General features: G+C 41.7%; 1 protein-coding gene across 1 annotated transcript in view; it reads right to left on the bottom strand.

Moving 5' to 3' along the window:
• The window catches only part of LOC101845356, a 31,041-nt gene that overhangs the window by 12,080 nt on the left and 6,199 nt on the right, over window positions 1-12,762 (bottom strand). Inside the window, exon 2 of the mRNA XM_035972395.1 lies at window positions 234-903. Coding sequence (XP_035828288.1) covers window positions 234-750 — 517 coding nt within the window. The 5' untranslated portion in view covers window positions 751-903. The remainder of the gene's footprint in view (window positions 1-233; window positions 904-12,762) is intronic.

The raw sequence follows: 12,762 nt of genomic DNA, 5'->3' as shown, positions 1-12,762 counted from the left end.
GACAGACAGACAGACAGACAGACAGACAGACAGACAGACAGACAGACAGACAGACGGACAAACAGACAGACAGACGGACAGAGACATAGACATAGGCAGAGACAGAGACAAAAACTAAGACTAAGGCAGAGATTGATCGATAAAACGATATGTTTCCTACTTTCTGCCTTTTCTGGGTGTTTGAGTCCAAAAATCTTACATCATACAAGCTAAACGAAAGAAAATAAGGGTACATACCACCAAACATGCTCCAACAGATCCTGCATTCTTTGCCACATTGGCGGGAGAGACAAAAATAGCAACATGGCCTGTGACGGAAATGAGAATAGCCGAGCAGTTCAGCAAGGTCATTGTTCTTTTCAAGCCCACTTTTTCCTCACTCCCCTGTGTACTGACATGATCCAGCTCATGGTCAAAAGTCACAGGTGGAAGATTGGCCTCATCGAGTCCTGGTCCAGAAATTGTAGCAATACGTCCTCCCTCCACACGGCGAGAAACTTGGTTACTGGAAGATGAACTGATATCGTCCGGAATGAACGCTTTGTTCACCCGGGAACCGTTCAGACTTTGTGAGAACCCAGAGGAATAAGGCTCAGTGCGACTCAGAGCAGCAGCCTGCAGACGATCAACGGTGTCCATCTCGAACGCGGGATTTTCTTTCCCTGGTTTCTGGGACGACAACGTAACTGAGACATCGTCGTATATTTTGGAACCACCCTGAATGTCCAAATGTTTCCGACGTCTGCCCATAATGAGAGATCTCCTTTAGGGGTGTTCTAGTTTTAGGAGTTTTCGATAACGTATGGGTGTCTTCAAGCCTTTGCGGGCGTATACTGGTGTTTATTTATACAAGTTGTAGATTTCACCCTTGGGTTACTTCGTTGCTTGTTGTTTCCTTTTCACCTGAGGGAGAGAAAATGAGAGGTTGGTCAATGTTGATAAACACTCTTCTCAAAAGTTTAAAGCCTTGTTCATAAGTGAAACAGAGAACATGGCGGTGAATTGGACTCACATTAAAGTCATCAATAGCAAGTACGGAAAGAAAAAAGGTGAGTTGGAATTGCAAGAGTTTTAAAAAAAGCTTACGTACGAGTTTTACGACACGTGAAATACAATAACGTTATACAAGCGCTGAAGATTAGAGGAGTTACAAGGGGATAACAAACACAAAAAAGAGGAGGAGAGATAAGGACTATAGATGTTTGATAGGAAATAAGAAGCAAACCACACCAGAGCACTCGCCAACCACCCACAATTCCCAGAGACAAAAGAACAGAGAGTAGTCAAGCACCGTAAAGCAGGATGGAATTCTGCAAAATTAAGGTTGTCACCAACTTTGCAGTAAAACTAAAAATCCGTGTATGTGTTTCACTGAGTTATCCCCTGTTAAGCTAAAGATTTAAACCTACAACATAAGGATAATTGGTCGCTTTTAAGCACAAGGGTGCTATCACGAAAAATGGGGTTTTGAGGAAATCGAAGTTAAAGATTTTGTCCCTTGTTCAGTTTCTTTAAATGACAAGGAGAGTTTTCTCTATAACCAAACAAATATACACACCAAAGGAACCAAACTTCTCCTATAGGTAGGGCAATACCCACTTTTGGTGTAGGTCAAGATTTCTGGAAACCCCTAAAATCTGGGTTAGCGTGCTTGTCCCTAAATACGACAAATTTTAAAAGAGCCAAACGTGAAAATGAATTACTTGAGCATTCTCTGGAACAGATAAAAAGTGGTGTGACTTTGCCGGTGCACCCGTTATCGTCCCATATCTACGTTTCACCACCCGTTTGGTCCTACTTTTTTATTTCTTTACCCGTGTTCGTCCCACATCTTCGTTTCACTACCCGTTTTCGTCCTATTTTTTAAGTCACGATTTTCAACCCGCATTTGGAATGTAATCAAAGATTGTACACTACAAGATGGTTCACTCCTCTCCCTTCCTTCCCCCCTTCCTTCTCTCCTTTCTTCCTTCCTTCCTTCCTTCCTTCCTTCCTTCCTTCCTTCCTTCCTTCCTTCCTTCCTTCCTTCCTTCCTTCCTTCCGGCTGGCCTCCATTAGGAGGGCGGCAGTCTGCAGCAGGCAGACAAGCAAGAGGCAACCTCGTGTGGCCTCGTCCAGAGTACATCCAGGTACGGTGTTAAATGCAGGGGTGTATTGGCGTTCGGGTTGGAGCTGTATTTTTTCCAGGGTCTGCAGCACCGCGTAGATGTCCCAATAATGACTACAGGTTCACTTCTCTCTTTGAGCCTATTAAAAAGCGTTCTCAAAATCCGGTGGCGCCCTCTTCCAAAAAGAGCACACTTTGGGACAGAGTTACCCTACTAGAGTGAAAAAATCAAAGTAAAACTGACAAGTTTTTAAATGAATTAGAATTCACATTTCGCAAAGACGCCGCTTTTAAATGGTTACGCTGACAAAAAGCTTCTTTCAGTTGAAAGGGGCGACTATTTTCGTCGTTTAATTTGGCTTTAGAATGAGAGGCAAGAGGTCATTCAAATGTTTTAAAACCCCATAACTCCGCACAAACAGCTGATTTTAGACTCTCTCTCTCTCTCTCTCTCTCTCTCTCTCTCTCTCTCTCTCTCTCTCTCTCTCTCTCTCTCTCTCTTTCTCTGTCTCTCTCTCTCCAAAATTAAGGTCCATGTTGATGAACCCGCTTCTCAACAATTAAGTACTTTGTTCAAAAGTGAAACAGAGAACAAAGTGGTGGATTGGACCCACATATTTGTTAAAGAGCTAAACGTGATTATGAATTAATTGAGCATTTTCTGGAACAAGTCAAACGTGGTGTGACTTTGCTGGTGCACCCGTTTTCGTCCCATATCTACGTTTCACTACCCGTTTTGGTCCTACTTTTTGTTTCACTACCCGTTTTCGTCCTATTTTTTTTTTCAGTCACGATTTTCGACCTGCGTTTGGAATGCAATCAAAGATTATACTCTACAACTTGGTTCATCCCCCTCTTTAAGCCTATCAAAAAGGCGTCCTCAAAAATCAGGTGGCGCTCTCTTCCAAAAAGAGCACACTTTGGAACAGAGTTACCCTACTTGAGGGCAAAAATCAAAGTAAACCTGACAAGTTTTTAAATAAATTTGAATTCAAATTTCGCAAAGACACCGCGTTTAAATGGTTATGTTGACTGGTTAAGCTTCTTTCAGGTGAAAGGGGCGGTTCTTTTCGTCGGTTAATTTAGCTTTAGAATGAGAGGCGAGAGGTTTTTATAATTTTATGAAACCTAAAATCCCCGCACTAAGTGAACCTGAACAGCTGATTTTAGATCATTGAACAGCTGCCGTTAATTCGCGTGCTCAAGGGGGCGATATTCCTATTCTTCTTCTGGAGAAACAGAAGTGACTGAAGCGCCATCTGAAACAATGCACGAAAGCTACAGGCATTTTGTGGCTTAATGAATCATCTTGTAGTGTACGATCTTTGATATAATACAATCGATTTCCTTTCGATACCTATAATCGATCTCTCCTCTCTCCATCCCCCCTCTCCCTCTCTCCATCCCCCTCTCCCTCTCTCTCTCTCTCTCTCTCTCTCTCTCTCTCTCTCTCTCTCTCTCTCTCTCTCTCTCTCTTTCTCTACAAAATCAAGACCCATTTTAATGTACAGGCTTCTCAACAATTTACATCTTTGTTCTAAAGTGAAACAGAGAACAAGGAGGTGATTGGACCCACATATTTGTAAAAGAGCCAAACGTGATTATGAATTACTTGAGCATTTTCTGGAACAGGTAAAAAGTGGTGTGACTTTGCTGGTGCACCCGTTTTCGTCCCATATCTACGTTTCACCACCCGTTTTGGTCCTACTTTTTTGTTTCATTATCCGTTTGCGTCCTACGTTCTTTTTTTCAGTCACGATTTTCGACCCTCATTTAGAATATAATCAAAGTATTCAAAGATTGTAAACTTCAAGATGTTTCACTCCTCTCTTTGAGCCTATTAAAAAAGAGTCTTCAAGATCCGGTGGCGTCTCCTTCGAAAAGGAGCATACCTTGGGACAGAGTTACCCTACTTGATTGAAAAAATCAAAGTAAAACTGACAAGGTTTTAAATAAATTAGAATTCAAATTTCGCAAAGACGCCGCTTTTAAGTGGTTACGCTGACAAAAAGCTTCTTTCTGGTGAAAGGGGCGACTATTTTCGTCGTTTAATTTAGCTTTAGAATGAGAGGCGAGTGGTCATTAAATTTTTGAAAACCCTAAAATCTCAGCACTAAGTGAACCTGAACAGCTGATTTTAGACCGTTGAACAGCTGTAGTTAATTCGCGTGCTCAAGGGGGCGCTGTTCCTATTCTTCTTCTGGAGAAACAGAAGAGAGCTTCAAAACAGTGACTGTAGTATGCGTGAACGTTACGGGCATTTTTTTTTGGGGGGGGGGGGGGCTGAATGAACCATCTTGTAGTGTACGATCTTTTATATAATATTATCGATTAGCTTTTGATATCTATAATCGATCTGTCCTCTCTCCCTTCCTCCCCCACCCCTTCTCTTTCTCTCTCTCTCTCCTCTCTTTCTCTCTCTCTCTCTCTCTCTCTCTCTCTCTCTCTCTCTCTCACTCACTCTCTGTAAAATTATATGATGAATATGCTTCTAAAACATTTCGATCTTTGTTCAAAAGTGAAACGGAGAACAGGGTGGTGGATTGGACCCACATATTTGTAAAAGAGCCAAACGTGATTATGAATTACTTGAGCATTTTCTGGTACGGGTCAAATGTGGGACGACGTGGCCGGTGCACCCGTTTTCGTCCCACATCTTCGTTTCACTACCCGTTTTCCTACTTCTTTGTTTTAATACCCGTTTTTGTCCTACATCCTCTTTTCACCACCCGTTTTCGTTCCACTTTTTTCAGCCAAGACAATTGCTATATTATGACATAACCGATTACCTTTCGATACCTATAATCAATCCCTCCCCCCCCCCCCTCTCTCTCTCTCTCTCTCTCTCTCTCTCTCTATCTATCTATCTATCTATCTATATCTATCTCTATCTCTCTGTCTATCTCTATCTCTCTGTCTCTCTCTCTCTATCTCTATCTATCTCTATCTATCTATCTATCGATCTATCGATCTATCTATCTATCTATCTATCTATCTATCTATCTATCTATCGATCGATCGATCGATCGATCTCTATCTATCTATCTTGATCAGTCATCGTGGAAGCAAATACAACAACTAAGAATTGGTCAAGCGTACAGAAATCCCGACAGTGCAGTGGATTTGGAGCACGGGCCAAGAGATGTTTTGGATTATCTCTTTGCCTGCCTCAGAGGTTCGGGTTTGCTCCGCGTTCATCCTTTACTTAAACAGGTGAGCGGGTGGACAGATTTTGTGACTACCTGCTCAAAAAACAACATGACGATTTTATTCCGCTTCAGAGAGGTTATAAATAGTACCAGAGCCCGTGGCTGTGGTCTCCCCCATGTAAACACTAGTGGACTGCGTATGGCCACTCCACGGCTCTTTGCGGCAATGTCTGAGTGAATTAGAGACACCTCTGTCACGCCGCGCGTCCATCGCAACGCCTACTACAAATGAACAGAGATATCTAATGTTTGTTTTTCCAAGATGGGATGGGGGAGGGGCAGAGGAGACAAAGTGGGTAACTCAATTTGTTAAGAAAAATGACACTTTCATACTTATAAAACGGCTTGCTGTTACGTCACGTTGGATGTGCATTCCTTTTCATGATGCAGGGAGATGATTGTCTTCGTCAGTGTTTGAAGTATTGTTCCCATATCTTTGAGATTGTACATGTCCCTGATCAATTTTTCATGATTTTGTAACATGATCTGTTGATGACCTGGAATGGTTCCTTTATTATTTGATCGAAGAGGCTGTCTTCGATAGGAATTCAATATTGAAGCGTGCCGACATAATGAATTACTTCTCGGATTCAAACCTTAAGAAAATAGATAGATCTACGTCACGCTTAAAGGAGAAGTTTTTATAATTTATATGTATGAAATAATAAAAGACAAGTTATAGTTTAAAAATATGGCATCAAAAGAAAATCTACAGTTTATACCCTAATGTCAATTTTCGGCCAATATCTTCCTTTGTGGATTGCGAGATGTAGCACGCCTCACATATGCTGTATGTTCACTTTATGATCTCAAGTTTCGGTGAACGCATTGACCTCAGACACTTGATCTCAGGACAAGGCTTGGGATCTGGGCAGTGACGTTAGGCTTCACGTGTCGTATCGTCCATCTGGTCCTGTGAGGTTTGTAGGGAAGTTCTGTCACACTCCCTCGCTATCAAAATAATATACATTATCGGTAGAGAAGATACACCACCCACCCACCCCCTCACGTGCTGGGACAACCTGCTCCGTAAACATTCTCTCTCTCTCTCTCTCTCTCTCTCTCTCTCTCTCTCTCTCTCTCTCTCTCTCTCCCTCTCTCTCTCTGTGGCGTTGGGATTTGTTAGCTGAACAACTTGGTTCGAGATACAAATCTTACACTTTACGCAGTGGATCCTCTTGGCGATTCTGCGAGCAATATAATCACTGATTTAATGTAATGCCTGCTGATGGCGTATTCTGTGAGTGATGTGATGGCTTTTATGAACGGGGTTTGTAACTTAACATAATAATTCATTATTGTCTCAAAACGTGCAATTTGTAGGCTAGGATACTGTAACTTACGAATTGTACTGATCCTGTATGTGAACCCAAAGGTGGTGTTTACTATAGGGCACAAATAGCGAACGTTGAAAATACTTGATCGACGTTTTTAATTTTGTAAAAACAGATTGTTTAGTCACTCTTTCGCTGGACTGCTATGTAAAGTTACGTGCTCATTGGCAACTTAATAAATGAGCCAGACTGTTTATTTTTTACGCGGATATTCGAAAGTGAACAAGCTATAAAAGTGTTTGCTCGTACTACACTACTTGCACCCCCCTCTCATGCCAGTTTGTACACCCAAGGACGACACAAGAGTTCACCGTCGTTATTTTTACAGTTCTACTCAGTATAACCTTTTAAATTAGTATTTCCACTGCCCTGTTGTTATCGGTACACTCCTAATATACTGACCACATTTAAAAACGCAACACTTAAATATTTGGCCTGTTCATCTTAAAACATTCCCAATGATTTCTAAAATTGCTATCGAATCTTACGTGTAGCCTTTACCTGATGTACGCTTGTTCAAACAAAACTACATGTCTTTGAATCAATGGTTCTGCTTGCAATTGGCCTCAAACGCAGTGGGGGCCAAATGAGGAAACAAAACAAAGGTCTACTTTAAAAGTCTCTAATTGTGGGTACCCTTCTGGCCTTCATATTACTTTGAATAAGTCGTCTCATGGACCGAAAGAGGTTTTGAATTAAACATTGAGCAATTACAGCCCATGTTTGGTGAAGAGCACACTCCTTGGCTGTTGTTCGATGCTGCCAATAACATTCCTCGCGTGCAAATGGTGACCAAGTTAGTCTCAAAGGTGGCACAGCCGGTGAAAAGACTGGCCAGTCCATCGAGTTGATGCCCTCTTAGTTAAAAATGTTACAGTGGCACGAGCAGTATGGACTCTTGGGTTGTTTCATTGATGCCCGGTAGACGAAGCTGCCTCCACTACAAATAGCGCGTCGTCGGCGAATAATTATTTGATTAGCGCCAAGGCCAAAATCAGGTCTCCGGCTAGCAAGTCCCACATGCTGTAGTCGATTGGCGATGGTATTTAGCTACACAACACCTCATCTTCCTCGGACCCCTGCTGCTGTGGCAATACTGTTTGGCATCGGTTCCGCAAATGAGACGGAATAATGTGCCGCTATATTGGTGAACTCAACGATTAAATGTATGTGATCGAGGGCGACCCACATCATTTTCGAGGACATCGGCCTACGGTTAAGAGCTTGGAGAGGGATGGGCACCGCCAAGCTTCTCTGCCCAAGACACACCACATAAGAATGCAGAGAAGATCATTGCCGAAAAGCAAGAAGGCTTTAGAGCAGGGCGCAGCACAACAGAACAGATCTTCAACCTAAGGATACTGTGTGAGAGGTACCTCTAAACCAATAAAAACCTATACCATATCTTCGTGGATTTTAAAAAGTCTTCTCCAGGGTCTGGCATGCAGCCTTATGGGCAACCATGAGGAAATATATAATCAACGCCAACCTGATCAACGTCATACAACAACTATACGACAAGGCCTCCAGCGCAGTCTACCTTAACGGCAGTATAGAGGGATTGGTTCAGGACAACGGTCGGGTGAGGCAAGGCTGTTTGCTCTCTCCCACTCTCTTCAACATCTTCCTTGAACGAATCATGACTGACACTCTGGAAGACCACAGTCGTGGAACAATCAGTATGTGGAGGCAGGACAATCAGTAACTTGCGTTTTGCCGATGACACCGATGGATTAGCAGGAGAAGAACAGGAGCTCGCCACACTAGTGGAGCGGCTGGACACAACCTCAGCAGCTTACGGCATGGAGATCAGTGCCGAGAAAACCAAGCCAATGACCAATAACAACAATGGCATCAACGCGGACATCAAAGTCAGGGCCGAGAAACTTGAGACCGTCAACAGCTTCAAATACCTTGGATCAATCGTCTCAGATGAAGGATCAAGACCAGAAATTCTCTCCAGAATTGCGCAAACAGCTGCGCTGTCAAAACTGAAGCCTATTTGGAGGGACAGAAACATCACGCACAATTAAAAAATCAGACTAATGCGCTAACTGGTCATCTCAATATTTTTATACTGCTAGTCGTGGAAACTGACTGCAGAATTAGAGAAAAAGATTCAGACCATAACGATGAGATGTTACCGCAGACTCCTTGACACCTCGTTCAAAGACCACATTTCAAATGTTGAGGTACGAAAGAGAATCACCAACGCAGTGGGGCAGCATGAAGATCTACTGACCACAGTGAAGAGATGAAAAAATTATAATGGTACGGGCATGTCACAAGATCCACAGGACTTGCCAAAACAATCCTGCAAGGAACCGTACAAGGAAAGAGAAAGAGAGGAGGGCAGAGAAGGAGATGGGAGGACAACATTACAGAGTGGACAGGAAAGACGATGGGTGACAATGTGAGGAAGCAGAGGACAAAAATAGATGGTGAGAGCTGGTTTTCAGATGCAGTGGTGCCCCCACGATTGCCCAACCACGGGATAGAAGAAGAAGAAGAAGAAGAAGAAGATATTGGTGGGAAGCTACGCCTGGTTGCCTACTTCATTTTCTCACAACAACATCGCCAGCGGATCATTTCGTTCATCCAACCATGAAAGTGTACTAGAGTTGCAGTTAAAGCTTCCAGTAGCTTCTCTAAGTTTAATCCCTGATTCAAGAAGGTCGATACTAGTGCCTTGTTGCGATCAGCAATGCTAAATTTAGGCATACGCTGCTGTTTGAGAAACGTATAAGCAAAATATTTTAACAAAATTGCGTTTTTTATTTTAACAATAAATTATAAGTCCACCTGAGCCATTTGTTTTCTGTATATTGCTCACCCGCATGATCTCACCACGTAAAAGGACCTACAATCCCACCACTCGTAATCAAACAAGAAACTATTGAAATCACGGATTCATACAAATATCTTGGTCTTACAATCGACAACAAATTTGCATGGCAAAACCACGTAAACAATATCGTTAAAAAGGTAAATCAGAGGCTGTACTTTCTGAGGATAATAAAGTCTTTCAATCTGAATCCATCCATCCTTCAGATTTTCTACACCACCACAATAGAAACTTTGATAAATGTTAGTATCACTTGCTATGGTAGCAATTTGGGAAGGCAGCATATTATAAAAATAAACAAGTTGATAAGAAAGGCATCAAGAACAATTGGTAGAGACATAAGTAACTTTGAATATCTGCGCAAGACAAACGTTCTAAAAAAGGCGGAAATAATGCTTAGTCACCATAACCACCCACTGACATCGGAATTTCAACTATCGACCCGTAGTAAACGATACATTTCCAAAAAGCAAGAACAGACAGATATAGAAATTCATTCATACCAACTGCAGTGAGGTTACTGAACACACAGTGCTACAAATGAAACACAGAGAGAGAGAGAGAGAGAGAGAGAGAAAGAGAGAGAGAGAGAGAGAGAGAGAGAGAGAGAGAGAGAGAGAGAGAGAGAATGTTTACGGAGCAGGTTGTCCCAGCACGTGAGACATATTGTATTAGCTTGGCCTAATGTTCTGTCTTGTTGTGCGTTTGCGTGAGTGCACCTTTAAGTCTTACTTTTGTAACGTCTACTGCCATTGTAAACGACCTAGACAAATTTCTCCCTGCGAGATGAATAAAGATTGTCATTGTCATTGCCATTTGCATAGTTTGAATATTATCTAGCTCATTTAGTGGTGAACTATCACAAATCTCCTTATGAGTGCACTTTGACGATAGCCAAATCACGTGAAAAAGAAATCAACATCAAGGGACTTCGCGGAGTATCATTTTCTGTGACTGAAAAATGTCACTGTGTACTGACAGGCCTTTTTTGTCTCTCCGATGTCCAGCGAGACCCCCTCCCTCCAAAACCAAGTTTGACACTCGTAACGTCTCAGCTGTGAGCTCTAGTATTATTACTATTACAAGTTAAAAGTTTATATCCTCTTTGTCCAGCCCTGACTTCTCGCCCCTCCTTTGGACGTATATATTTGGAGACCACAGAGGGACAAATAAGGGATGTGAAAGTTTCCATCGATTATTTGCAGGCATTTTTACAGGTCCTCCCTCTAACTCCAATGACTTTGACTGGCTATAAAAAAAAACAACGAAAAGCAGATAGATAGATAGATAGATAGATAGATAGATAGATAGATAGATAGATAGATAGATATTCATATTTGATATATCATTATAATATACAGTGTTACTGAATATGATTATGCACATGTATTGTATAATACATGTCAAAATCATATTCATTTTTATGAATGTTTTCTCAGATGTCCCTGTGTGTTTAAAAACCTGCAAGTTTAACATTGTAAAAGGTCCCAAAGGAGTGGCAAGCTTTTTTAAAAGATGTTTTGAGCCCACTTGAAAACAAGTGACCCCATTTCAAGCGCTGACTTTGTCGGGTTATCTAACTTTTGACCTTAACTGACATGCACATATCGGCGGGTGGAATTGTAGGTCATATTTTCTACCGAGGAGAGAACTGCTAGTTGCCTAACAGCGAACTTTTTTTTCGCAGGTATGAAACACAAACAAGCGAGCATAATGTATAACAATACTGAATACTGTGTAAACTTGTCTTAATCTTCCCTTGTCTCTACCTCTTTCATTCTTCTTCTTCTTCTTCTTCTTCTTCTTCTTTTTCTTCTTCTTCTTCTTCTTCTTCTTCTTCTTCTTCTTCTTCTTCTTCTCCTCCTCCTCCTCCTCCTCCTCCTCCTCCTCCTCCTCCTCCTCCTCCTCCTCCTCCTCCTCCTCTCAATGTAGTTCAAATCCAGAACTTCCAGTCAAACTTGTAAAACACCTATGTTTCTGCAGCTGGTTCTGTGTTATGGTTGACATTGTCACAGAGATAGCTTACCCATTACATTGCGGATAACAAGCCAGTCACTTATGTCTTTTTCTGGGGGTTTGGTTTTGTTATTTGACCGGGTGAATGAGTATTTACATTTATCTCGTGTCTGGATTGCGTAGTGTATAGCTCAGTTCTCGCAAAAAGTCAAGTTATAACTCTGCGCCTCTAAATGCGCAACACGTCATGAATAACACGCCAAATCATTTGGAACCACAAGCTTTTATTTTTATTGTTATACTTTTATTCTTTTAAAAAACCTCACTAAACCCCACCGCCCCCTTTAACTGTTTCAAATTCGGAGAGGAATTACTGTGGTAGTTGACACCTATTCAAAGCCAAATGACAAAGTAAAAAAGGACAAGACCCACAAACCTGCCGGCATACAGACACACTGCTATAACGAGCTGACTCCACGAGAATAGTTAGGCGAGTTTTCGTTTAATCCGACATAGTAATATACCACAAAGGAACGATCCAAGAAAAAAGTAACTGTTGATTTTAGACGAAGAAACAAAAAAACAAAACAAAACGAATGTTCGCTTTTTAGGCGACAATGTCAAAACAGACCTCAGGCTTTTGGGGCATTTGTGGCAGCGCAAACAAAAGCAGGCCTATGAGGGATTACGTACTTAAGTTACGAATTTAATTAAAGCAATGGATTCGACACGAGCATGGAGAGATTTGGCTGGACCAGACGTTCTGCTGGTCTATGGTCACGCTACTAATGAACGACAGATAACATTGCAGAAGCCTACCTCCTCTTGATTGTGGATTTCAACGAATTGCTTGTCTTTGAATGTCTGCTTCGATTCGAACAACAGCGAAAAATGAAAATCCCAAGAAAACAGTAAAAGGTAGGCAGTCAAAGGTTGGGTATTGTATCAACTCTTTGAGGACACGCATTCTAACCATTCGACAAACAGCGCCCTGAGTTAGGTTACTTTAGAAGAAAAGGCAATGCGTGGTTGTTCATAATATAGATTTTTCAATTACATTTTCTTTATCTTAAACTTTAAAAAACATAAATGTTAGACATTTACATGCATGTCCTGAAATATGCACATTTTTGTTTCTGATTCAGTATGATGGTTCAAAAATACGTGTTTCGAGATTATCTCCTTGTCAGCTTTGACGTCAGTCTGTGGTAAAACCAAGCCAATGGGATGGAAGGAAGCACACGCACACACACACACACTCACTCACATACACACACACACACACACACACACACACACACACACACACAC

Source organism: Aplysia californica, unplaced genomic scaffold (assembly GCF_000002075.1).
Source record: "Aplysia californica isolate F4 #8 unplaced genomic scaffold, AplCal3.0 scaffold00676, whole genome shotgun sequence".
Lineage (NCBI taxonomy): Eukaryota > Metazoa > Mollusca > Gastropoda > Aplysiida > Aplysiidae > Aplysia > Aplysia californica.
This window is presented reverse-complemented; position numbering and strand designations above follow the sequence as displayed.